Source organism: Balaenoptera physalus, assembly GCF_965194825.1.
Source record: "Balaenoptera physalus genome assembly, chromosome: 21".
In the NCBI taxonomy this organism is placed as follows: Eukaryota; Metazoa; Chordata; class Mammalia; order Artiodactyla; family Balaenopteridae; genus Balaenoptera; species Balaenoptera physalus.
In genome coordinates, this window is record NC_138902.1 from 15,151,942 (window position 1) to 15,178,092 (window position 26,151).

Consider the following 26,151-nt stretch of genomic DNA (forward strand, 5'->3'; position numbering starts at 1 on the left):
GGAGACACGGGTTCGAGCCCTGGTCTGGGAAGATCCCACATGTCACGGAGCAACTAAGCCCGTGTGCCACAACTACTGAGCCTGCGCTCTAGAGCCCGCGAGCCACAACTAGTGAGCCCACGTGCCACAACTAGTGAAGCCCACGCGCCTAGAGCCCGTGCGCTGCAACAAGAGAAGCCACTGCAGTGAGAAGCCCGCGCACCGCAACGAAGAGTAACCCCCCTCTCACCACAACTAGAGAAAGCCCACGTGCAGCAACGAAGACCCAATGCAGCCAAAAATAAATAAATAAATATCCCTTAAAAAAAAAAAAACAGATCATCACTATCACTGAATGATGGTAACTCTCAGTAGAGTATGTAGCAGCAGGAAAGGCACCGAGGCTGATGTATCTGTCCTGATTTCCCAGAGGAAGGCAAATAAATTTCCTAAATAAACAGATTTCTTCCTGAGAACGTGAACCCCAGACTTGCATGTCTTAGTGGAGCGCGCCATCTTCTGGCCTGGGTCCTGCCCACCTCCTAGCCTGTCTGTGTCTGAGGGCGAGGCTCTCTTACACTATCACATACTTGTGGCTGGAAGAGAATTACCCCTCCACCCCTAGAGTTGCTGGTAGGAGAATCATAAAGCTGCTCTTCCACTTTACTGTGAGTAGTGTTGAGGAAAGCAGAATTTTGGGGCTTCTGTCATAGGTAGATGACTGTAGTAAAATTCCACTTTAAAAAAGTGCAGTTCAGTTCAAGATCTGCACAAAACTGGGGATGAGAGGAGTCTGATGCTGTTCTGTATGGTAATGTAAAGAACTACTCCCAAAGAGACACATGTGTATGCATAACTGAATCACTTTGCTGTACGCCTGAAACTAACACAACACTGTTAATCACCTATACTCCAATATAAAATAAAAAGTTAAAAAAAAAAAAAAAGAAACCTACTCCTGGGCTTCCCTGGTGGTGCAGTGGTTAAGAATCCACCTGACAACGCAGGGGACACGGGTTCGAGCCCTGGTCCGGGAAGATCCCACATGCTGCGGAGCAACTAAGCCCATGCGCCACAACTACTGAGCCTGTGCTCTAGAGCCCACGAGCCACAACTACTGAGCCTGTGAGCCACAACTACTGAAGCCTGCACGCCTAGAGCCCATGCCCCGCAACAAGAGAAGCCACCGCAGTGAAAAGCCCACGCACTGCAACGAAGAGTAGCCCCTGCTCGCCACAACTAGAGAAAGCCCGCGCGCAGCAACGAAGACCCAACGCAGCCAAAAAATAAATTAATTAAAAACAAAAAACACCTACTCCCAGTGCCAGTTATGTTGCTTTTAGGGACCTGTTTCCCATCCCCAGTGAGGATGTCGACTGCACTGTCTGAAACTAACAGATGTCTCTGAGAGCTGTGTGTGCACACATGAGCACACGAGTGTGTCCCCAGTATTGATCTGCTGGACAACCAGAAATAAATCCTGTCATACCTCACAGTAGTGGGGAAGTCTAGGAAAGAGGGAACTTGGGGCACCAAAGCTCACTCAAGCCCTTGCATGGCATGGGGCTAAAGTGAGTAATTCACACCTCAGGGAATGGACTGTTAGAGATTATTGCATCCCTTGGTTGGGAGAGGGGGTGGATCCCTCCAGTGGGACCAAGCCCTGTGGTAGCGCATGGGATTTCTCTAGGAGAGCGGTTCTCTTGCTCTGAGAAAGCAGTCTCTGGGGGACCGGATGGGACCCTTAGATGTGGCTATTGAGGAGAGAGACTCGAGGAGAGTGTGGGAAAGAAGGCGCTGACACCTTTTGAAGGTGTTTTTGTTTGGTTTGATTGGTTTTTAATGCTTTCCTCTTGACCTGTGAGGGGAATCTTATGAAAGTTCCCATCTCACTGATATGTTTTCATTTATATTATAATCGCATTCAGTTCTTCAACCCTTCAGTATAGCCCATTAACCATCTCATGTGATGCTGATGTGGAAAATGAAAAACTGGAAGTCTAGCTGCTCTGTGTTCACTGGTCAGCTAATACCTGGAATCCTGACAGTTCACTGAGGTCCAGGGTGCCGGAAGTTCTGTTGTGCAGTAGGAAGGGAGGGGAGGCTTTGGAGTAGCCCTGAGCAGAGGGGAGGGACTTGTGAGCCAGAGGGGCTGAACGGACAATTCTTGAAAGGTACAGCACCTCTCTCCCAATTTATATTAGAGGAAAGTGGCATTTGAAGCAGAGAAGGCTGCTGCGTGGATTACAGACAAGAGGCAATCTTATTTTGGTCAGAGATGCTCTTGTTCTGCACTGTGGTCCAGAGAACTCACAGTCTCTTAAGGCATAGAGTCCTCTGTACCTGACCACTGGTTGTAGCTCTTTCAAAAGAACCTATAGCTCTTTGAGGCTCACATCCTCTGTTTGAGGACTCACTGGGTACATGGTCATTATGTCACCTCATCTCTTCATACTAATAAGTACCGTTTTTCTGTTGAAAACTTTTCAGCTCTAGGATGCATACTTTATCGGTCTTCTAAAGAAGACAGCTGTGACCTGTGTCTTAATCCTCAAGGGAGCATCCCTATCTGTTAAGGGGCTGGCAAGACACCCTTTTTCCTCAATTCAGTCTGTGCAGGAGCTGTCCAATCATTTTCTGTTCTCAGTGGGAAGTGCTCACCGTTCACCCCCAAGTCTCAGTGCACGGTTGAAATTGAGCCCACAACAGCTCCCAAGATCTGCTAATGCCGGACCTGCCTGAAATTCTCCACCACCAGACTGAGAAGCAGAAATTCCCCACCTACTTTCAGTACTGGCTATGATGACTTCCATCTGTTGTCTTGGAGTCAGAAGGAACTAGCCTTTGGTTCTTTGTCATTTAACTCAATTTTCTTATTTTTCAGACACAACTGATTCTAAAACTTTCAAGTGTTAAAACCTTTGGTTTGGTTTTGTTTTGTTTTGCCACATCATGCAGCTTGCGGAATCTTACCTCCCCGACCAGGGATTGAACGCGGGCCCTCGGCAGTGAAAGCACGGAGTCCTAACCACTGAACCACCAGGGAATTCCCAAAAACCTGTATTCTTGATGAGTGCAATTAGGATTTACTTATGAGAAAGCACACTTTCTTTGGTCATGTTTAATTTATATTCAAACATGACATACAAAATCTCTCATGTGTAAGCTTGCTAGAGGCACTCTTTTGCTCAAGATTCTTTGATCTATACTATCCCATGCTAGGAACTTTGGAGCTAGAATCTTGGAGCATCTTAAAGCTCACGTTTAAAAACATCCAAATCTGCTTGAACCCTTCAGATTGCCAAGGGCCTCACCGCCCCATATTCTTTCTCTCCAACTCCCTTAGACATTCCTTGCCTAGCCTCTGAAAGCATCCGAGGTTGCCACTCTGGATTTTAATTCAACTCCTTCATTCTACAGTGGAGGAAAATAGACTGCAAAGAGAGGAAACAACTTGCTTGAGGGGAAGCCACTCTGGAAAGAGCACGATTTCCTGCTCTCTTGATACACTACTCTCCCTTTTAGACACAGATTTTGTACTACGGCCCAAATCAACATCCATCACCAAAGAGAAATGGAGAATCTGCGATTCCCCTAGCGCTTTAGAAAAAAGAGTTGTTTGCGGATGGCAACAATTTCTTGTCTGTTATCCGTGTCCATGCAGGTAGAACGCTCACTCAAATGCAAACCCCCAGTCTGGCCCACCTCAAAGTAACTACAGATTGCGGGGAAGCCGAAGACACAGTCCAGACCAGGAACCTTCTCTCCTAGATCACGTTTCTACCCGAGTCCAACTAGGAACGGACCGGAAGTGGCGCGCAGCCGCGGAGGAAATACCTATAGTACAGCCGTCACGCTGGCCGGAAGAGAACGGTGCAGACCTTACAAGGCTCCGCTCCTACTTCCTGCTTCCGCACAGTTGCTGTTGTCGACGTTAGGGGCGGGTATCGGAAAGCTTCCTCGGCTCTGGACGGGTTGTGAGATGCCGGGCGGAGGCCGGTGTCCCGATTGCGGCTCCACTGAGCTCGTGGAAGACTCGCACTATTCGCAGAACCAGCTGGTGTGCTCCGACTGCGGCTGTGTGGTCACCGAGGGGGTCCTTACTACCACCTACACTGACGAGGGCAACCTCCGAGGTACCTCTGCGGGCTTTTCCGGGGCCGTGGATACAGCCTGTGGCTGTGGAGGGATTGACGTCAGATTCTTATCTCCTGCCCTCTCCCTGTCACGTGCACACTTAAATATGAGAGAAAACAGTCTAAAGTGGACGAGCGAGCTGCAGAAGGTCAGGGACTGCCATTTATCTGTGTTTTTCTAGCACCATATCTGGTATATGTAGTAGGTATTAACAAATGTTGAATAAATGAAACAGAAACAAAGTTCCACTCAGTTTACCTAGTCTGGGCATGGTTGAAGAATTGTATTGATAGATCAATTCATTACGAATACAGAAAATACTATTATCCCGAAGTAGTTTTGAGCACTAATTGGCAAAAGCAATCTTTTTTTTTTTTTTTTTTCTTTACTTTGCTTTCCAAGTCCCTGAGCAATGCAGCCCTCAAAATCTGTGCAGGCAGGAGAATTGCCTGAACTGGATGTACAGGCGGGACGGCTGGAAATTTGGAACACTTGGAGCTGCTTTAGGGCAGTCCTAGTCCTCTTTAGCCTCTGTGTATTTGGTATTGCTTGTGGTCATGGAAAACCAGGTGGACCTTTAACTTGCAAAGATGGGCACCTTCTGTGAGACAAGGAGTGGGTGCATGATGATTGGGATTCTGCTCCCCGGTTTTGTGTGGTGGGAGGGAAGGGATTTGGTGAATAGAGGCTAAACAAGCTATTTGTTGTTCATTATCTTACAGAAGTAACATATTCCCGAAGCACAGGGGAAAACGAACAAGTTAGTCGCAGCCAGCAACGAGGTGAGTATCAACCTTTTATGACACAGTGGCTTTAAAGAAATTTCTCCTGATGGTCTAGCCCAGTGGTCCCCAACCTTTTTGGCACCAGGGACCGGTTTCGTGGAAGACAGTTTTTTCACGGACTGGGTGGGGGGGGGGAAGGTTTAGGTAGTAATGTGAGTGATGGGGAGCGGCAGATGGAGCTTTGCTGGCTCACCTCCTGCCACTCACCTCCTGCTGTGGCACCCAGTTCCTAACAGGCCAAGGACTGGTAGTGGTTGGTCCGGGGGTTGGGGACCCCTGTCTAGCCCATCTGCTTGTCTTTCCTATTTTCAGCATTACTGGGTAAGGTAGAGAAGAAGAGAATGGTAATTAGAAATAAAGAATGGAGATGGTTCTAAGACAGGTAGCAATTAGGTGGAAGGTTTAGGTTTGCTTGGGGGGTATGTCTGAGGTAGACTCAAGGAACCCAGATTGGCCACAAATCAAACCAGCCTCCAGAAGATGGGACACTGAAGTGTGACTTCCTTCCACAAATGTCTTTGTGCCTTTCGAATGACCTCACCAAGTGTCACTCTTGTCATTGTAGAAAGGTCCATTATTTGTGCCTCTGGTATCTGACGCAAGTTGAACAGAAATTGCTAGGAGCTGCATGGTGGCTTCTTTGACCCTCTATGTACAGTATCGTGTCATCTGCCAACAGTGACAGTTTTACTTCTTCCTTTCCAATTTAGATTCCTTTTATTTCTTTTTCTTCTCTGATTGCTATGGCTGGGACTTCCAAAACTATGTTGAATAAAAATGGCGAGAGTGGACTTTCTTGTCTTGTTCCTGATCTTAGAGGAAATGCTTTCAGCTTTTCACCATTGAGTATGATGATAGCTGTGGGTTTGTCATATATGGCCTTTATTATGTTGAGGTATGTTCTCTCTATGCCCACTTTCTGGAGAGTTTTTCTCATAAGTGGATGTTGAATTTTATCAAAAGCTTTTTCTGCATCTATTGAGATGATCGTACGGTTTTTATTCTTCAATTTGTTGATGTGGTGTATCACACTGATTGATTTGCAGATATTGAAAAATCTTTGCATCCCTGGGATAAATCCCACTTGATCATGGTGTATGATCCTTTTAAGGTGTTGTTGGGACCCCTCTAACTCCTGCTGTGGGTTTCTTAGGTCTCCGCCGAGTGAGAGACCTCTGTCGAGTTCTGCAACTGCCACCAACATTTGAGGACACGGCAGTTGCCTACTACCAACAGGCATACCAGCACTCTGGCATCCGTGCTGCCAGGCTGCAGAAGAAGGAGGTGTTGGTCGGGTGCTGTGTCTTAATCACCTGCCGGCAGCGTAACTGGCCCCTGACCATGGGAACCATCTGCACCCTGCTGTATGCAGATTTGGATATGTTTTCTGGCACCTACATGCAGATGGTGAAGCTCCTGGGGCTGGATGTGCCATCTCTGTGCTTGGTGGACCTGGTGAAGACCTACTGTAGCAGGTACCTGCCTAGTGGAAGACACGGGGATGGGATGGGTTTAGACCTGAATCCTTTTACCTCTGGCTGTCTGTTTTTGACCAAAGCCCATTCTACAAGGATGGGAGAAAAAAGTCTTCTCCCTCTCCTGTGCCTAGCACTAATCAGGTTAATCCTGAATGTTATAATTTTCAAATCCCTTTGCCCTTACAGCAACCCAATGATGTAGGAAGGAAGGTGTTAGCCTTGGCACGGGCTCCTGGGTTCCACCGCTCATGTTGTGTGTGGCCTACTTGGCTGGATGCAGCAGCCCTGCCTCGACAGGGTCATGTGTGATTAGAGCTGAAAGGATATTAGTGAAGGACAGAGCTGGGGTTAGAAGCCAGTTTTTTTGTTTGTTTGTTTAAATAAGTAGCTGTGTTCTTTTTTTCTGACAAATATGGTAGAAAGCAAAGACTATCGGTGTGAAACAATCTTGGGTGTGAAGCTTGGTTACCTCCAAGCTGGATGACTATGGGCAAGTGTTTTGACTCTGAATGCACGTGACAGGCTGTGGAGTAGATTAAAGGAGAACATTTGTGAAGCCCTCAGAATGATGGCTGATGGGGTGGGGGGAGGGGGATTGTCAAGAAATGTTAGCTCCCTTCTGCATTCTCCTGCCCTTTTACCTCTTCAGCAGGAGACTCACCCTGTCTTCTCTCGGTACCTGGATAAACTTGCTGCCCAGCAAGCTTGAGTGTTCCTGGGAGGATAGCATAGCTTGCCCATCTTCCGTGCTTTGAAAGAGCGGTCCCCCAGAGGTATTGAGACCAGACCCTCATTTTGGTTATTTCAGCTTCAAACTGTTTGAAGCCTCCCCGTCTGTGCCAGCCAAGTACGTGGAAGACAAGGAGAAGATGCTGTCGCGAACGCTGCAGTTGGTGGAGCTGGCAGATGAGACGTGGCTGGTGACCGGACGGCATCCCTTGCCTGTCATCACCGCCGCCACTTTCCTGGCTTGGCAGTCGCTGCGGCCTTCAGATCGGCTGACGTGTTCCCTTGCCCGTTTTTGTAAATTGGCGAACGTGGACCTGCCCTACCCCGCTTCCTCCCGCCTGCAGGAGCTGCTGGCTGTACTGCTGCGGCTGGCCGAGCAGCTGGCCTGGTTGCAGGTCCTGAAGCTTGACAAGCGGTCTGTGGTCGCGCACATCGGCGACCTTCTCCAGCACCGCCACATGTTGGTCCGCAAGGCCTTTCGAGACGGAACAGCAGAGCCAGGCGCGCTGGACGCCGGGGAGGAGGAGCTGCAGGGGCCGGGGCAGGGGCAAGGATGGGGAAGAGAGGACCGGGGCCATGGCTCCTTAGATTTGCCTGCAGGGAAGCGGCCAGCGAGCCCTGCCCTCCTCCTTCCACCCTGCATGTTGAAGCCCCCAAAGCGGATCTGTCCCACACCCCCTGTCTCCACGGTCACTGGAGATGAGAACATTTCTGATAGTGAGATCGAGCAGTATTTGCGTACCCCTCAGGAAGTTAGGGACTTCCAGAGAGCTCAGGCCGCCAGACAGGCTGCCACGAGTGTTCCTAACCCTCCCTGATGCACAGCCGGGGTCTGGGGGGTGGGGCGGGCGCTTAACCCCATCTGACGGCGGCTTGCTAACAGGCCTGATGTAGCCAGAGGAATCAGTGTATACAAGTCCTTAGGTATCTCCGTTCTCATTTAAGGGACCCAAGAGGGGCTCTGCAGTTATTGGACCCCAGGTCCCAGAGTCGAAGTCAGAAGGAACACGGGACACCTGGGTTGGAGAGTCCCATCCCTCGGTCCCAGACAGTGGTCGCACATACTCCTGTGGGCTGGCTTTCTCTTGGACTGTTGGGAAAGTGCCAGGCGCTCTCCTGCTCTCGGTTCAGATTGGATACACCGCAGCTGCTGGGCTGGCGGGGCCTCCCTGCTGGTGTGGAGCAGTGCGCATTCCCGATGGTATCAGCCCTCAGAGGATGGAACTGGGCAGCCCTCGGCCCTGCGTCCATTCACAGGCCTGAGTGGGTTCATGTGTACAGTGTCAGAGATCCTCTCCCTCCTAACAAAAGGACCGGGGGTGGAGTAAGCTCATAGCTCAAAGGGCTTTGCAAAATTTTAATATATTAAAACAAGAGGCATCTGCTAGAAAACATTCTATTGTATAAAACCCGAGCTTTTAAAAACATGTTTTCTTTGGCACTTTTCATCCCCTCCCTCCCCTTTCCCCAGCGTATTGCAAAAAGCTCTCCAGTGCTAAGGCATTGGCGGGGTATGTAAACAGCAGCCAGCATACGTGGAAGAATAATACGAAGCTTTTTTTTTTTTTTTTGCCTTTTTTTTTTTCTGTCTAATATTGTCTGTGCAGCAAGCATAAATAACAGGATGCATCCCAAGGCGTGTGGGTTTTCTCCCTTCCCCTCTGTCTTCTCTTGCCTTGGTGATCAGGCTGGGGTGATATGATATGATATGATATGGCCAGGTTTCCCTGGGGCTTTTCATGAGGCCCAGGGTTCCCTCCACTTGCATTGCATCCTGTAACCAAAGGCTGGTGGTTGCTTTTAAGGTTGGGAGAAATATGCGTGCTGGTGTTTAAAAGCAGTGAACGTGCAGGCCCCAGGTGAGCTGCAGGGGGCCCCGCCCACTGCCCCGGGGACTTGGCTTGGGCTTCCGGGAGGCAGGAAGCTGGTTTGATGTTTTGGAGGTTTCTCCCTAATATGGAGCTGGAGATCAAATCATTGGAAAGGCTCTCCTCTATGGCCTCATGTAGGCAGGGAGTGCTCTTTGTCAGTCCTTCGGGGTGGAGGGCTGAGACTGGGGATATGGGCCTGTGACTGGACAGTAAGTGCTTCTCCAGCACCACCTGCAGCCTGGCGGTGGCGCCCCTCTTCAGAGCTTTTTTTTGTGTTTTTTTTAATAGGATTAGGTTTAAGGCAGGACTAGCTTCAGCCCCAGATCTAAGCACTAACTAACTCTCCCTGCTTCCCTCACATCACCTCCAGGCATCTGGCAGGCAGCTTCTTAGGTGTAGGGCCTGGGCTTTGTCCTGAAGTGCCACCTCTGAGCCCTGCCCTGTGGTGTGTGTCCCAGTCCTGTGGGAATGGCCTCCAGCCCTGATGGTGCACCTTTCCACCTGCCCCCCTTCCAGAGGGCTGGGTGATCCCTGCAGCTGCCTTTCACACTGCCCCACCTTCTCCTTTTGCATAGTTGATCCGAAAAGCAGCACCTTGTTACCTCCCATCGGTCCTGGTCACCTGGCTCATCTGCTAGGCTGGCTCCCTAGTTAGCCAGAACTGGGTGGGGGAGAGGCCCTAGGATCTGGGCTCAGGTGGGTGACTGATTCCGAGGAGGGCAGAGAGGAGAGAAGACCTTACTCAGGCCCCCATCCCCCGTGTGTTCCCGGTAAGGCTGACGGCCGCCCGTGAGCGGGGCGGGAGGTGCGGGGGTACCTTAGGAGAAGCCCGCCTGAGCTGTGCTGTCCCTGCCGCTCTTGCTCACTCCGCAGCCCCACAGGACCTTCCCCCCGAGCCTGGACGGCAGGGGCTGCCGAAACCAGCCTGCGCTGGGACGGAAACGTATCCTGCCTGCGGTTCGGGGACTGTCTGTCGCTACCCCAGAGGGATGGCCCTCTTGGCGGTGGCGGGCCTGTGCCTGTCGTTTCTCCAGCCTCCGGGACTAAAGCTGGCGAGCCCGGGCACAGCGAGCCACCTCTACCTCAATCCTGGGGACGTACCGATCGACGTCTCTGAGGGCCCCCGGGAAGCGGGGTCTCCTGCGCGCGCGGCTCGCGCGTCCTGAAGCGGCGCCCGCCCCCAGCCTAGACGGTGGTCTCGCTCTTCCAGAGCCCCGTCTTCATGCAGCCGCCGCCGGCCGCCTCGGCTCCGCTCAAGGTGACGTCGTCGTACTTGCCGCCCTTGGGGGCGCCGTTCAGGCTGGCCGCGTTGAGCGGGTACGAGCGGCGCTGGCTCTCCTTCTCCAGCGCGCCGCCCACGCCGCCCTTGAGGTGGTCGCGGCCGGCGCTGCGGCGCTGGCCCGGCCGGCCGGCCTCGGGGAGCGGCGCGGCGCTCGTGTCGCTGCCCTCCGACGGCGTGAGCGTGCTCTCGCCCTCGAGCCGGGGGCCGGCGCCCGGGCTGTTGCGGCTGCTGCCCGGGTAGCTGTCGGACGGGCTGTTGTGCGGGCTGCCACTCTCGCCCGACGGCAACTCGGCCGCCCCGGCCGCGCCGCCGCGCGGCGCCCTGAGCCGGTTCCTGCCGCAGGCCTCCCCCGCGCGATGCCCCTTGGCCCGGCTCTTGTGGCCCCGGCGGCCGTGGTGCGAGTTGTTCGGGTGGCGCGGGCCGAGGCTCCCCCGGGGGCCCGGCGTCTCGGGCTCCCCCTCCCCGCGGGCCGCCGCCCCCGCCTCGCACGCCTGGCTCTGCGCCAGCTGCAGGTTGGTGAGCTTGCAGGGGCCCGGGGGCGGGGCGGGGCCGCTGCTGCCGCTCGGGGACGACTTGAGGGACGCGGGCCCCTCTCCGAACGCCGGGGACCCGTCCTCGGGGGCGGCGGGCGCGGCCCGCGGGGAGGCTCGGGAGGCCGAGGCGGGGGGACGGCACGCGCGCCAGGAGGCCCTGACGTCCCTGCGCCTGGCACAGTGATGGGTGAAGACGAAGAGGCCCAGGGCGGAGGCCGCCACCCCGTACAGGCAGCTGCACACCACCCGGGGCAGCCAGCGCTGGGACACGCTCAGAGCCCCGCAGGCCCACATGGCCAGGTAGAGGAAATGCGTGGTCACCAGCGCCCCCAGCTGGACTCCTGGAGAATAGAGACCGTCACCCTCCTCCGGGGGCCCGGGCGTCACCACCCCTGTGCTCCCAGCGGCCAGAAGGGAACCCGAGTCACTCAGGAGGGGGCCGCTGCTCCTGAGCCTGGTGGAACTCCTCAGCTCCTCCCCTGGCTCCAGGGAGACCCTGCTGGTGCCCCCCTTTGGGCTCTGTGCCAGAGGACCCCGTAAGCGCAGCCCCGCACACAGGAAATAGATCCACGTGATGAGCAGAATCAAAGCCACCGGGATGTAGAAGGCTCCTAGGCTTGGGCGCCACACTAGCCAACAGCTGAGGGGAGACACAGGCGGCGCGCGTGAGGTGGGGCGCGGAGGCTGGGTGGGCGGGAAGGGAGGCTATGGTGAGTGGAGAGGCGGAAGCGGCTCAGTCAGCAAGCAGGGCTTGGGGCTGGGTGACGGGCTGGGTGACGGGCTGGGCGACGGGCTGGGCGGGTGGGCGGCGCCGCCGCCGCGGAGCAGGAGGCATCCTGGGCAGGGCGGGGAGGTTTGGGGCAGGCGGGCCCTCGCACTCACTAGGGGCTGTGGTCCCGGTAGTTGTGGATGTTGACAGCGGCTGTGATGCCACAGATAATGAGTGGGATCCCTCCCGCGATCAGATAGAACCTGGAGAGGAATGGGTTTGGGGGTCAGAGAGTTGGGGAACAAGGAGGGGGCCAGGTGCTCAGAACCCTCACCTTGGGGTCTCTGTTCTATCCTCTTTCCCCTAGAAATTATGTCAGAGTTTTTTAGCCAGGGATGCAATGCCCCTCCAGGGCCGGTCAGTAGGTCCCTAAGGGATTTGGCCAAGACTGTTCTAAGGGACAGTGGCCAGAATTGCTTTCTGTCACCCTAAACAGTGCAGAAGCCAGGGGTGCCACTTGGGTTCCCAGGATCCCTGCCCAATGCCCTTTGAAGTCGCTCCCTTCCTGGCCTCGTCATGCCTGAAAACCCCAAGGATGCACCCCCTCCAGGGCACTGGGCAACCTAGTGCCACCCAGGGCCCTGCCTCTTCTGCCTTTTTTAAAAATTTTGGCTGAGGGATCTTAGTTCCCTGACCAGGGGTTGAACCCCGGGCCCCCTGCAGTGGAAGTGCTGAGTCCTAACCACTGGACCCCCAGGGAACTGCCCACCTCTTCTGTCTTGGGAGTGTGATCTCCCAGGACCTTGGGCCCCTGGGAGAGCATCCACCCTGGGAGAACAGCTTTTGGCGTCCTCCCCCCACACCTGAGCCCTTCCCCACTGCGGAGCTGACAGATGGAAGCACATACCGGAGCATGGGTCGGGGGGCGGGCAGGGCAGCATCCCCTTCTTGTGGAGGTGGTGCCCTCCAGGTAAGCTCCTTGTGGAGGACACGGGCCTTCACCCCCATCCAGAGCAGTGTGGACAGTGAAGAGTAGTGCAGGGTGATGCCCACCTGTGGGGTCAAGGCACTGAGGCTGGGGGACTGGCCGTCCCAGAGCCTCAGCCCCGCAGTGTTCTCCCGTGCCTCCCTTGTGCCCAGCCTCCAGCTCCACCCAGAACCTCCCCAGGGTTCCGTCCCTGCCAGTACCCTCTCTACTTCCAGCCCAGGGTTCTCCCCCATGCCAGGGACTCTCCATGACCCTGTCGTTGCTGCCTGGCTCGTCCCCGACCTCTCTTCCATCGCAGGACCCCACTCTCCACTCTGTCCTGTCTCCTAGTTGCTCTACTTCTTCCCTCCCCTACTCTCATGCCCACCTCGCCCACGAGGCTGGACATGGAACAGCGGAGCGGGAGCCCACTGCCATGAGCCCCCTTCCTCCCGCGTGCCTCCCTCCTGTACCCTAGCCTGCCGTCCCCGATCTTGGAGACCCCCCACCCCAGCCCTTCTCCTGCTTACCGCCTGGCAGACCACCTGGTAGTTGGTGAGCGTGATGCCTCCCGCAAAGACGGCGGAGGTCATGGCCATGTGGAAGCACAGGTTCAGCAGCATGTGCCAGCCCTTCCGGGACACGTGGATGGAGCTGCCACGGAAACAGTCTTTAACAAATGGGCCACCCAACCCAAGGTCAGGCCTATGGGGGTCTCAAGGCCACTGGGAGAGTCAAAGAGGAGAAGGCAGATATCTGTGTGCACGCGTGGGCGTGAATGGGATGGACCCCCAAACGCATTTTCCAACTGCAGAACCTTCGAAGGAAAGGCTAGGCAAGAGCCTGGGAAAGGAACACCCACTGTCGCCTTGCCAGTACTTAGTGACACCCAGCATGCCCTCCCTTCCCGCAGGAGCTCTCACCTGTGGTGGAGGATGTAGGTGATGATGGTGGAGAAGAGGCAGAGCAGCAGCAGGGCTGTGCAGGGGTACACGACAGGGTGCAGGCCTGCCCCTGAGCCCTCCACCTCCCTAGGGAAGGCGCTCAGCTCCTGGAAAGAGCAGAGAGAAGAAGTGAGTAAGGGGGAAGCCGGGAGTTGAGAGGCCGCCCTGTGGAGTCCTGGCCAGTCCCCCGGGCCAGTTTTCCTCTTCCCAAGCCCAGTCAGCTTTGGGCCCCATCTTTGGCCCTTGGTCCATCTGGGTAGCAAAGATGTAGGCACCACGACATTCTCTCTTAGAAAGTCGGTCTAGGTGGCGTTAATGATCTGCCTTTCTGGGAACTTTTCAGGTTCCCAGCCCAAAAATCAGAGAGGAGGGAAGAGGGGCAGGTTCTGTCTATCATACAGCCGCATGCCTGCTCAGGATCTGGAAAAGCGGGCTGTGAAGTGTGGTGCGGGCACGGGGGCTGCACAGGGGTGAGCGGGGAGGGTGACCAGGAAGGAGAAATGTTCCCAGATTTTTTTTCACTTTAACAATCTGGGTGTCAGAGAGTGCAGGATGTGGAGACCAGGCTGGGCGGTCTCTGATCCATCTCTCTCGATACGGGAGTAGAGGCAGGACCTCTCTGTCTTTTTTTTTTTTTTTGCTCTGGGGCTGCTATTATGGGGATGACCTGATAGAGGGCCTGAGGACCTGCCTGTCTTCTGAAAGATGAAGAGGTACGGAGGAGACCAGAGGGCCATTTATTTCCCTGCGAGTCCTGACCATCACGAGGCCCGATAAGGCCTCTGTTCTTTGAGGATTTCTGTGGCCCCAGGCGCTCAGAGTGCCCCTGGTCCCCCCCGGCACCCATTCTGCTTCCCCTGCCCTCCACCCCCGTGCCCGCTACCCTCACCATGAGCACGGCCACGTTGCCCAGGTGCTGGCACTGCAGGGCGCTGACGTTGGGCTGGCTGGAGCGGAGCTGGCAGCCCTCAGAGCTCCAGCCCCCGGGCCCCCCCGGCCCCTCCTGGCTCCACCAAGCGGCCACGGGCTCGGCCCCCTCAGCCCAATGCCGCAGCGAGACGGCCACCGGCTCAGTCAGGTTTCCCACGCTGCAGCCACCTACAGGGGAGGGGGTCCACTCAGGCTCGGCCGGGGCGTGCGCTGGGCGTGGGGAACAGAGTTAGATGCCGAGTGTGGGCCTGCCCCCCAGGGCCTCAGCCTAACTGGGGAGACACGAGGATGAATCAACATGAAGGCACCCGGAGGTGGTGGCCCACCTAAGTGCCAATGAGTCGTGGCGACGTGCCCAGGAAGGGAGGACTCTGGGGTCGGGGATGAGAAGGTGGAAGGCGACGCTGAGGGAGCGGGAGCCCGCGTGAAGGGGGGATTCAGGAGGGCACCCTGAGGGGGAAGTTGGCACCAGGTGACGAAGGGGGACGGAAGGAGGCCCAGGTGGGTGGAGGGTTTGTGATTATAGCCCTTTGGAAATCTGCCGAATCTGGCATGTGAAACCCAGGGTCTCTTGAGCCTTTTCTCCACCAGTCCGTTCCTTCACGGGACATCCCTGCCCTGCACCGCCCTTGGAAATGATGCAGGGCCACCGCCCCCGGCCACCTCCACCAGGGCGCAGGGGGCGCGGGGGAGGGCTCCCAGGCGGCGCGGTAGGGCGGGTGTGTGTGTGTGTGTGTGCGCGTGTGCGCACGCAGGCCCTTACTGGTTCCCGCAGAGATGACAGGGGTGGCCACACCGCGCCTCTTGCCAAGCCCAGCGGCTCCAGGGCGGGAGGTGTTGCCGTGGCTGCGGAAGAGACGGCCGTTTCGGAAGACGAGCAGCTGCAGGGTGCAGTCTGGGGGGACCGGGGGGGCCAGGGCAGCCGGGAGGGACGAGAACAGACTGGGCGGCAGCTGGATGGAGGCCAGGGCCACGCTGTTCTGGGGGGAAACAGGAGTTCCTCAGAGACACCTGCGGTCCCTGGGGCTCCGCTGTCCTCCCGCCCCGCCTCCTCCGTCCCCTCTCCCCCTGAGTCCTGCGTCCCCTCACACCATCCACCTGACCAGGCGCCTGCACCTCGTACCTGCCCTCTCAGCGTCCTCCCTCCCCCGGCGCCCACCTTGATGTGGAAGGACGACAGAGAAACGTTGGGCCTCCCCGTGGTACAGCGGAAGCGGAGCTGCTGGTCGGCCAGGGGCTCCGGCTCAGGGGAGGGGTTCTGGCCGGGACCCAAGGGCCGGGTGCCCGGTGCACCGGCCTCCCTCCTCTGGAAGGCCGTGCAGGTCAGGCCCACGTAGCTGTGCGGCTTGATGAGGTAGGCCTCCAAGGCCACGTTCCTCGAGTTCTAGGGACAGGGACCTTGTCAGCCCTCTCCTGGCCTTCTCCTGCTCGAGACTGCAGACCTGCTCAGGCCGACCCGCCATCCTTGCTCATCACTCAGGGCCTGGCAGCCTTCCGTCTGCCGGGGAGTCTCCCAAACCCCTGCTCTTCGGCCCCTCCTCCCACTCACTCACACCCCGTCTGGGAGCTGGCTCAGCTGTTGACACGCCCCAGTCCTGCTGCCCCAACTACGCCGGGCAGCAGGGTCCTCGCCCCCCTCGTGTCTCCCCCAGCACCCAGCAGAGGAGATGCTGTGCGCGGCTGGCTAACTGGTTCACCACCCCCCACTGGAAACCCCCCCTCTTCAGGGAACAGAAGTCTCCATTACCCTTGCTCCCTCCCAGGTGCTGCTGCCTGGCTCCCAAGCCTTCCTGCTGGTCCTTTTCCTCCTTCCCACCCCCACGTGCTTCCATCGGGCCAGCCCTTCAACTCGGTTCCCCGCACGAAGCCCTGTGTAACTCCTCCCATGTCGCTGGCCTCCCTCTCCTCTGCCCTGCTCCCGACAAGTTGGAATCTGATGCCACACGAACGGAACCCTAGTCACGTTCGGTGTTCTCGCTAACCGGGCGCACGGCTGGCGCACACCTGGAGGACTTGCTCCTGGATGACAAGGGCCGGCCCCCGTCACCTCTGAGGTCCCTCCCTGTCCCTCCCTGGGCAGGGCACCCTCCCAGCTGGCCCACCGTACCACAGAGATGTGCTGGGCGTGGGCGCTCAGGGCGGCCCCCCCAATGCGCTCCAGGGCGCCCACGATGCCGCTGCAGGCCTTGTCCTCGCGCTGGGCCAGCCACAGCAGGTGCTCGTCCACCAGCATCAGGTTGCTGGCCATATCCACCATCACCTCCACCAGCTGGAGGCGGGGGCGGGGTCACTGAGGGCAGGAGGGGGGCTGGGGACCCAGAGGCTGGGGCGAGACCGGCTTGAGCAGGTGGGGGGCAGGTGATTTCCAGGGGCCCCAGGGGCCCGATCGAATCTCACCTCTTTGATCTGGTCGACGTAACCCAGAAACTTCTGGATCATCTGAGCCACGTAGACAACGTCCATCATGTCGGAGAAGCTGGCAGCCTCGGCCGTGTATACTCGAAGCTGGTGGGCCAGGGTCAGCGCGTTGGAGGCATTGATGGGCATCTGGGGGTGTGGGGAGGAAAGGGCACCGTCTAATCTGGCTCCTTCTCCCCCAAAACAGCCCGGGGGCCCCCTCCCCGGTGCTGCTGCTCAGAGCAATGGGGCCTAGGGAGCAGGGTCTAGCCCACAGCTGGGTCTGATCCAGACAGGAGGCGAAGGTCAGGAGTGAGCCCTTCCCAACTCAGGGCCGCCCACGGGTTATGCCACTGCTTGAGGACAACGGGACGACCTCACGCTGTCCCTGCTTTCTGCTTAAGGCTGCCCTTGCTGTATTGGGGACCTTGGGGTGGCCCACGTGTCCCGAGTGTGGCCCTGGGGTTCTGAATCCCCTGGGAGAGGGAAAGCTAGAGGAGAAGAGCATGAGACACGGTGCCCGTGGCCCCTCACCATGCAGCCCAAGGAGGCAGGCTTCTCCCCTCCCCCTTTCCCGCAGCCCTCCCCTCTCCCGGCCTCACCAGCACGAAGGTGTAGAGCACCCGGGTTATGTCGTTGGTGTACAGACAGTGGGAGTAGTCCCCCGGCTCCCAGCGGCCAGCTCGGTCACACCGGCGGGAGGCGCGGGTGCCAGGGGCAGCCCCGCTCAGGGGCACCGAGGTGAAGGGGTACTGCAGGCAGGACTGATAGGCTGTGATGCCAGCCAGGGTTCGAGGCCACCTGGGGGCACAGGCGGGAGGTTGCCGATGACCTGGGCTCCTCAGGGCAAGGGTCCCTCCCCTGCCCTGAGAACTGTGAGGCCAGACTCCTTGGGAGCTGCAGGAAGGGTCCAGAAGAGGGTGTTTGTTTGGACTGGACTTCAAGGGCTTCCCAAGCTCCACCTTCTTTCTAAAGCTGTGTTTGTTGGGACAGTGCTGTCACTGGTGCTGCGAGGCTGGACTTGAAGTCCTGAGTTCAAGTCACTTATGCTTTCTGGGCCTTAGTCTTCTCAGCTGTACGATGGGGAGAATAACTCCTTCCCTGCCTAAGTGAGAGGCCACTGGGATATGAAAGTGTGGCATCCGTAGTGGGAGAGCTTTGTCAACTATGCATGTAAGGAAGAAAAAAACAACCTTTTTGTTCTGCACAGCACATTCGGAGGGTGATTTTATACGAAAGGATACGGTCTCTATAAATACACCAGCGGGACCTGGAGCTGAATGACAAAAGGCAGTGTTTTCTCCAGCTTGGAGTGGGTGGGGGACTGGTCACCGGTGGTCCCAGGGGCAGGAGCGGGGTGTGGGCCGGGGCCTGAGTCTCGAACCTGAAGTCCCCGCGGTTGTTGGCGACTCGCTCAGCGGGGCAGTAGGAGGCCGAGGTCTCCAGCACCACGATCTCCACCTTCTTGCTGGCGTTTCCCTGGACCGTGGACACGGAGCACTCCCATTCGCCTGAGGCCCACACGCCGATGTGAGACAGGGTCAGCTCACTGTGGGCGGGCGGGCGGGCGAGGGCTGGCTGGAGGCGCTCCCGGCGGCCACGCCACCCTCCCCAAGCGCCCGGGGGCCACCCTGGGGCACGCAGGGCATCAGCTTCAGGCTCATTTCTTTAACTGAGCCAGGGATACACGTACATACTTCTTTAACTCTGATTGGCCTTCCGTTAGTGTTTTTCTGAGCTTCCATTTCCCCGTCCCCCTTTTTTTTTTTTTTTGGCTGTGCCATGCGGCTTGCAGGATCTTAGTTCCTCGACCAGGGTGAACCCAGGCCCTGGTAGTGAAAGTGCTGAGTCCTAACCCCCAGAACGCCAAGGAATTCCCCAATTTCCCCATCTTTATCACAGAGATAATATTACCTCTCTTGCAAATCTATTGGAGAGATCAAGTCCAATAATAACAGGTGAGAGCCACTATATCATTGTAAAGGCACTGAAGAAATGTCAGATATAATCGTTTTTTTTCTATCAGGCATTCAATCTGTGTCCCTCATCCAGACCATTTCTGACTTAGTCCTGGATCTGCACGTATTCCCAGGATCAGGCCATCTCCTTTGCGGGGTGCGTGAGGGTACTGTGGCCACCCCCGCCCGCGCCGTGGGCCCAGAAGGGGCCGCAGGGCCTGTACCTGGTGATGAAGGTGCAGTCGTGGATGAGGCTGTCGCCCAGGAGGATGCCCGCCTGCTCGTCGCCCTCCACAGGGGCCCGGTTGTGGTACCAGCGGACGTGGGTGTCATTGCCCAGGTAGCTGGCCGAGCACTGGAAGGGCAGCCGGTCGCCCTGGAAGACCACTTGGCGGAGGGATGGGATGAGGTGGTGCGTGTGCAGCTCCAGGGCCCCCTCTGTGGGAGGCGACACTGGCCGTGAGGCTGAGCGATGGGTGAGGGTCCAGTGGGGGCAGAGCCAGGCCCCTCTGTCTGGTCTGGAGCCCGCCCCAGCTCGGAAGGAGAAGGGGGGCTGGAGAGTCTCCGGAGATAAGAGCACAGGAGAGGAGCAGGCGGGTTTTGAACGAATAAAGATGATGCTTTCCACTGCACGCTTGTCACCCCAAGAGGTGGGACCAGATGAAAACATAAACAAAGCAGCGGCCCCAAAGGAAGTTTAGAAAAGCAGATGGAGGACCGGCCCCCGGTGGGATCTGAGGGAGAGGACGCCCTGGAGACCAAACCCACCGCACAGGGAGCCTTGAGCCAGCAGGGGCCCCTCAGGAGGGAGCCTGAGGGTGCGGGTTTGCTCACCGCAGCGCAGCTGGGCCTCCTGGAGGCCGCCCAGGGCCTGGGCGTGCAGGGCGCTGGGGTAGGCACAGAGCGTGCGCTCCGACAGCTGCACGGAGCGATTCCGGGCCCAGGACAGCAGCCAGCGCAGGCGGCAGTCACACGTCAGGAACTCGGTGCCCAAGTCCCTGCAGGGGGTGTGGAGGGGCCACAGGGTAGAGCAGAGGGAGCGTGGGCTCCCGGGGTGGGGATGGAGCCCCAGGGAGAGACTGAGGCTGGAGAGGGCCGGGGAGGGCAAAATTGTGCACGTGTGCCCTGCTGCCACCATGGCCGCCACGGCAAGCACGGGGAGGCGCGTATGGTGGAGCTTCAGCCATTGTCTGTCCCACCTCCTGCCACGTGGGCACGGTGCTCATGCGTCTCCCTCCTGGGCAGAGGAAGGAAGCAGGGGCCTGACTGCTCGGGCTGGGGAAGGATACTCACACAACCTTAAGGGCTGGCAGCTCATCAAAGACCCCCGGTGGCAGACTGGAGAAGATGTTTCCAGATATGTTTCTGCAGGGAACAGGGAGAGGAGATCTTAGGCTCTCCCTGAGCCACAGGAGGTGGGTGGTGAGTGACGAGAATGTGGGGACCCGTGAGGCTTTGGGGAGCCTTCCCTCTGCCCCACTCCCCGCCTCCCCACCCCGCACTCACAGCCGGAGAAGCCTGGGGAGGCCTTGGAAGGTCTCAGAGGTGAGACAGCCAATCCGGTTGTTGGAGAGATCTCTGGAGAGACACACACAACCTCAGCAAGTCGGCCACGTGGTAGCACACGGATCCGCTTGTGAGGGACACACGCGTGTGGGCGGGGCTTGGGGGGGGAGCGGAGAAAGAGGAGATGGTGTTGGGGCATGAAGTGTCTGCCCCCAGCCTGTTGCGTGCGGGGAGGAGAGGCAGTGAGGGAGGCTGAGTGGGAGGGCGGCGGCTCTGGAATCCACGGGACCACCTCCAGGGATGAGGGGGGCTGGGGCGTGGGGTGAGGCCAGGCCACTCACAGGCGCTTCAGCTCCCCCAGACCCAGGAAGGCGCCCGCCTGCACTGTGCTGATGACGTTGTTCCTCAGGTCCCTGTGGGAAGCAAGCGGGGGCCTCACACCTCGCCCGCTCTGGGGCCACGCGGCTCCCCGGGGCGGGCGGCCTCGCCGCCGCCACTGCTGGGGTCTCTGTTTCCCTCTAAGTCCCTGCTCGCCTCAGCGCGGCTGGGAGGCCGGATGAAGGACCTGACCTCTCAGGTGGGTCCCCCTCCGCCTCCCTGGCTCCCTGGTCAGACACCGAGAGAGATCCGGGGGAAGGGCCTCAGATGAGAGAGAGGGTGGCAGGGGAAGTGCCACCTCGGGCTGGGCTCCAGCAGGTCACAGACTGGACAGAAGATGGCAGTTGGCCCCCAGGCGCCACAGGGCCAAGGGTCACCCACCAGGAGGGACGAACTGCCGGGAAGTTTTCAGAGTAGCTTCTGTCCCAGAGGCTCTGGTGGCTCAAACTCCACCACACGCTCAGAGTGCCACCCTTCCTCCCCTTTGTCACATCCTCCCAGGGGCAGCAGGGGCGGGCCAAAGGGACAGTCCTGGCCCACTGGGGACCGGCCGGTGCCCACATGGCCCCAGCCCCCCACCAGACCCGGCAGCCCTCTGGGACCACTGAGGCCCAAGGCGATGGCCGGCTCCCTGGCGTGCCCCAGCACCCTGTCCTCTGTGGGGCACAGCCATGGGGAGAGGCGCCAGGCTGACCCAACACTTGCCCACCTACCCAAGGCCTACCTGGGCCTTTCCCGAGCCAAACCAGAACAGGCTCGCGGCCCACAAAGACCTTACCAGGAGGCCTCACTGCCCACCGGGGGGCGGGGAGGGCTGCAGCCTCCTGGCTAGCTCCCTACCTTCCAACATCCTCTCGGGCCCACCCAAGCACCCAGGAGATCATGAGGCAGAGGGCAAGGGTGGGGGGTTCCTGGAATAACCAACTTAGGTTGGCCGGTGGGGTCAGCCTGCTTTCCAAGGCCCTGCCACCCCCCGGCCCAGACCTGCCCTCTTGGCTCTGCAGGCCAAAGTCTCAGGGGCAACTCCAGATTATGGGCAGGAGGGGGTTAACTGAGCCAGCTCCCTGCTGTGGGGAGAGGAAATGGGTGTCCAGGATGCGGAGGTGCCATCCCAGCAGGGGGCCTGTTTTCACACAGACAGTCCCAGCTGGGGACAAAAACACCCAGAGAGAGACAGAGAGACAGAGACAGAGAGACAAAGAGAGAGACAGAGACAGAGAGAGAGAGACAGAGAGACACAGACAGAGAGACAGAGAGAAATGAAACAAATCCCCTGCCCAGCCCTGCCCCTGGCCGGGGGTCTTCACACCTCAGCACCCTCTCATACCAAGGACTTGGGCTGCATAACCCTGCGCCCCACTGAGAAAGAAGAGGAAGCCCCCGGAAGGGCCGCTTCCTAGAGGGACGACTTCCATCCCCAGCGTGCAGGCAGGGAATGTGCGAGAACGCAGCCCCTAGAAGGCTCCTGCAGAGTGGAGGCTGGAGGTGGCGGGAGAGCGCCCGCCCAGGGTTGCCCTTCCTGCCGGTCCCCCGCCCGCAGAGCCACGTCCTCCGATGCTGCTGCAGCTGGTGCCCCCGGCCCCTCTTGGGCTCTGGCCGTTCTCAGGGCTCCACCTCCCACCCGTGCGGGGGACGAGCAGAGGGAGACACATTCCTCATTGTGTCACTTCCCTTCATGGGCTGCCAAGGGGCCCAGGCTGCAGCCCCCCGCCCCTTCCCTCTCCGCTCACTATGTTTATTCTCATTTCCTCCCTGGCCCCCCTCGAGAACCCCCGCCCGGCTGCCCCACTGATGCTCTACAGATGGGAGCAAGGCAGCCCGCTCGGGCCCAGCCCCTTCCTGCCCTGGGTTTCCTGCAGCCCGGGCCAGCCAGGGCCTTCTGAAAGGGGAGCTTCCAGCAAGTGTCGGCGGTCCTCACCTCTTGTCTCATGCCCGCAGAGCGGCTTCCGGGGTGACCAAGGCAGCCCTCAGAAGGAGTGCCCTCAGAGATGGCCTGCTGGCCTGGACCAACCAGTCTTGGGTCCTCTCCGGAGGGGCATGGGCCAGGGGCGGCTCCTGGCTGAGCTGGTAGCCCGACGGGGGCTGGCCTCTGGGCAGCTGAGGCCTCCTGGTCCCTAAGGTGGGGGACGCAGCTCTGGGGCTGTACCCTCCCTAGTGGTAGGAGGAAATGCTACCATAGAACTTGGATATTTTTGTGGACCCGCGAGGCCCCTATAGGTTGGTGGTTCTGCACCTTTCTTGCTTAGCATATCCTTTTGAGTATCTGATGAGGGCTATGGAGTCCTGCCCTAGAAGAATGCACTACCCCCAATATTGTGCATCTGATTTCAGGGGCTCGTGGAACCCAGGTTACAAACCCCTGCTCTGGACTTTCCCATTGGATTCCTTCATTCCTTAGGTGAGGTCGCAAGGACGCACAGATGCTTCTGTGATGTGGAATCTCCTGCCCTCTGTCTGCTTCCACAGACCTCTGGTCTTGGAACCTGGAGAAAATGCAGCTTATGGGTGGAGCCTCCCTCCCTACACCCCCTCGCCTAATCCAGACCAGGCTCCTTGATCAAGATAGATCCCTCTCCCTGTACCTATGTCCACATAGAGGGGAAGGACACCCTATAGCAGAAGTTGGGGGGCGGGGGATCCCTGGGAGCAAATCTTGCCCTATGTCCTTCTTGGGGAAAAAGCAGCTCAGGAAGCTGAATGTGTAAGACTGAGTGTGTAAGCACAAGCAATAAAAGAGCAGATTGAGGACTTCCCTGGTGGCGCAGTGGTTAAGAATCTGCCTGCCAATGCAGGGGACACAGGTTCGATCCCTGGTCCGGGAAGATCCCACATGTTGCAGAGCAACTAAGCCCGCAAACCACAACTACTGAGCCCGCGTGCCACAACTACTGAAGCCCGCGTGCCTAGAGCCCGTGCTCCACAACAAGATAAATCACCGCAATGAGAAGCCCACGCACCACAACGAAGAGTAGCCCCCGCTCACGAAAACTAGAAAAAGCCCGGGTGCAGCAACGAAGACCCAACACAGCCAAAAAAAAAAGAGCAGATTGATATGTTAGACTTGAAAATGTTAAACTTTTGCTCTTGAAAGGATACCACAAAGAAAGTTGAAAGACAACCCCTGGGATGAGAGAAAATATTTGCAAATCATATACCTGATAAGGGACTTCTATCCAGAATACATAAAGAACTCTTACAACTCAATAATAAAAAGACAAATAGCCCAGCTGAAAAAAATGGGCAAGGGATTTGAATAGACGTTTCTTCAAAGAGGATACACAAATGACCAATTAATGCATGAAGAGGTGCTCAACACCATTAGGGAAATGCAAATCAAACCCACAATGAGAGACCACTTCACGTCCACCAAGATGGCTATGATTTAAAAAACAGAGATTGGAATCCTTATATATTATAGATGGGAGTGTAAAATAGTGCAGCCACTTTGGAAAACAGCTTGGCAGTTAAAGTTACCATATGACCCAGCAATTCCACTCCTTGGTACAAATCCAAGAGAAGTGAACATACATGCACACAAGAACACATATAGGAATATTCATAGCAGCATTATTCATAAGCCCCAAAGTGGAAACACCCCAAATGTCCATCAACTAATGAATGAATAAACAAAATATGGTATCTTCATACAATGGAATATTATTTGGCCATAAAAAAGAAAGACGTGCCGACACATGCTATAATATGGATGAGCCTTGAAAACACTATGCTTGCTGAAAGAATCCAGTTACAAAAGATTACATACTGTGTGCTTCCTATTTATATGAAATGTCCAGAATAGGCAAGTCTATAGAGACAGAAAGTAGATTAGCGGTTTGCTTAGGGGTGGGAAATGGGGGGGCGGGGGGGAGGAACGGGGAGTGATTGCTAATGATTCAAGATTTCTTTGGGGGAGGATGAAAATGTTCTAAAATTAGATTATGATGATGATTGCACAACTGTAAATATACTCAAAACCATTGGATCCTACGTTTTAAACGGGTGAACTTTACGGTATGTAAATTATGTCTCACTAAAGCTGTTAAGCGTGAGTGTGTGAGTTTGTATGACAGCGTGTGTGTGAGCTTGTGTGTGTGTGTGTGTGTGTGTGTGTGTGTGTGTGTGTACCCACGCTTGCACAGGGCGGGGCGGCACGAAGTTGGCTCCCTCTGGCCCCCACAGACCTCCCTGCTTGTGGGTTTGAAAACCGAATTATAGGTTTGGAGGCCGCACAGCAGCTCCCCTGGGCCCTCCAGGACTTTCAGGGTTCCTTAGAAAGGGGGCGGGGGGGCTGGCTGAGGAGTGGGCAGAAGCCCCCGCCGTAGGTCCAGGGGTTGCCTGGGGGGAGGGGAAACGGAGAGATTGTGGGGACCAGGAGGAAACCCCAGGCGGTCCTAGGCTCCCTCGCAGCGCCACGCCCCGGGCCCCTCTTGTCTCTGATCTCATCCAGTAGGTATTTATGGAGCACATACCCGGTGCCAGGCATTGGGCCTACAACAGCGAGCAGGAGGGCTGTCCCCGGACCCACCGGCCTCCCTTCCCGCGCCCTCTGCGGCGGCGCAGCATTCCTCTCCAGCGCCGGGGGGCGGGGGCGGGGGAGGGCTAGAACCCGGCCGCCGTACCCTCGGCCCCGCCCCCAGATTAATGGAAACCACCTGGCGGGTGAGCCGCACGCACCGCCCCCGCCCCCAGGCCCGCCCCCCCCGCCCCCCATCGTTCCCGTGAGCATCTGCGTCTAATGAGTGCCCCAGCACCGCGGCATACCAGCCCCCGGGGCTCATTAATCTCATTAGGCAATGACAAATCATCCTGGGGCTGCCCAGGCTCCCGCCCCGGGCCCCCTCCCCCGGGCGTGCACAGGCCTCCGGGGGCGTGTGTCCACACAGGTCCACACGCAGGCCTGCACGCCCAGTCCCGGGCTCCCTTGACCTCTCCTGGGGACTGTCTGCCCTGTGGCCGGCTCGGTCCACGCTCTGGGGGCTTCTCACTGTGACTGGCTCACCCTGGAGGCCAGGAAAGTCTTCAGGTGGCCGGCCCTCTGCTGAATGCGCGGGGAGGTTCCGGGCAGAGATGCGAGGGACCCGAGGAATGATCTTAGCGAGTCCTTTCCGCCCGTAGACTTCATCTACGCGACCGCCTGCCAGGGGCTGGGGGCTCTGGCCGAATCTAAGCGGTCTGGGGCGGCCCGTGTGACATCTTGCCACTTGGAACTCTTCCGAGGAGAAGGGGACGGCCATTTACTGAGAGGCCGAGGTGTCCCCTGCTCTCTTCCTGGGTGAACTCATCTACCTCCGTGACCACCTGTCAGGGAGCCGTGCCTTGCCCCTTGTTCCAGGTGAGAGCCTGAACAGGCACCCAGAGGGTAAATGGAGGTGGAATTCAATGCCAGTCTCTTTTCACGCCAGGGTGAAGTCCTGTGCCCTTTCATCGCCTGCCCCTTCACTCCAAAAGCCTTTCCTCTGGCTAGTCCACGCTGAGGGAGGCGGGACACAAAGGAGGGCTCAGAGACAGGGCCTCACACACCTCTGGGCCCTTCTGCACAATCCTGGGCTGGCCTTGAGCTCTGCTGGA

General features: G+C 57.7%; 2 protein-coding genes across 6 annotated transcripts in view; one reads left to right on the top strand and one right to left on the bottom strand.

The window, feature by feature from the left end:
• Window positions 1-3,776: 3,776 nt before the first annotated feature.
• On the top strand, window positions 3,777-8,535 carry BRF2 (BRF2 general transcription factor IIIB subunit). Its single transcript, XM_082444401.1, has 4 exons — window positions 3,777-4,115; window positions 4,839-4,898; window positions 6,055-6,376; window positions 7,188-8,535. Exons 1-4 carry the CDS (start codon window positions 3,962-3,964, stop codon window positions 7,924-7,926), a joined length of 1,275 nt encoding a protein of 424 aa, XP_082300527.1. The 5' UTR covers window positions 3,777-3,961; the 3' UTR covers window positions 7,927-8,535.
• Window positions 8,536-9,211: 676 nt separating this feature from the next.
• ADGRA2 (adhesion G protein-coupled receptor A2) overlaps window positions 9,212-26,151 on the bottom strand; it is a 33,798-nt gene continuing 16,858 nt past the window's right edge. The window contains exons 3-19 of one of the 5 annotated variants that reach the window (XM_082444393.1): window positions 20,547-20,618; window positions 20,206-20,277; window positions 19,993-20,064; window positions 19,534-19,697; window positions 18,924-19,137; window positions 18,126-18,290; window positions 17,344-17,542; window positions 16,742-16,891; window positions 16,452-16,613; window positions 15,468-15,728; window positions 15,108-15,324; window positions 14,304-14,512; window positions 13,394-13,521; window positions 13,001-13,124; window positions 12,411-12,556; window positions 11,677-11,766; window positions 9,212-11,434 (exon numbers count right to left, since the gene is read on the bottom strand). In XM_082444393.1, the coding sequence (XP_082300519.1) occupies window positions 10,165-11,434; window positions 11,677-11,766; window positions 12,411-12,556; window positions 13,001-13,124; window positions 13,394-13,521; window positions 14,304-14,512; window positions 15,108-15,324; window positions 15,468-15,728; window positions 16,452-16,613; window positions 16,742-16,891; window positions 17,344-17,542; window positions 18,126-18,290; window positions 18,924-19,137; window positions 19,534-19,697; window positions 19,993-20,064; window positions 20,206-20,277; window positions 20,547-20,618 (3,715 nt within the window). In that variant the 3' untranslated portion in view covers window positions 9,212-10,164. Of the gene's footprint in view, window positions 11,435-11,676; window positions 11,767-12,410; window positions 12,557-13,000; window positions 13,125-13,393; window positions 13,522-14,303; window positions 14,513-15,107; window positions 15,325-15,467; window positions 15,729-16,451; window positions 16,614-16,741; window positions 16,892-17,343; window positions 17,639-18,125; window positions 18,291-18,923; window positions 19,138-19,533; window positions 19,698-19,992; window positions 20,065-20,205; window positions 20,278-20,546; window positions 20,619-26,151 lie in introns of all 5 variants that reach the window. The other 4 variants (XM_082444392.1, XM_082444391.1, XM_082444394.1 and 1 more) reach the window with 4 other exon arrangements.

Coding starts and splice junctions, on each gene's coding strand:
- BRF2 (XM_082444401.1), top strand. CDS start 3,962: ATGCCGGGCGGAGGCCGGTGTCCCGATTGCGGCTCCACTGAGCTCGTG. Junction 4,116..4,838: donor TGACGAGGGCAACCTCCGAG/GTACCTCTGCGG, acceptor ATTATCTTACAG/AAGTAACATATTCCCGAAGC. Junction 6,377..7,187: donor GTGAAGACCTACTGTAGCAG/GTACCTGCCTAG, acceptor TGGTTATTTCAG/CTTCAAACTGTTTGAAGCCT.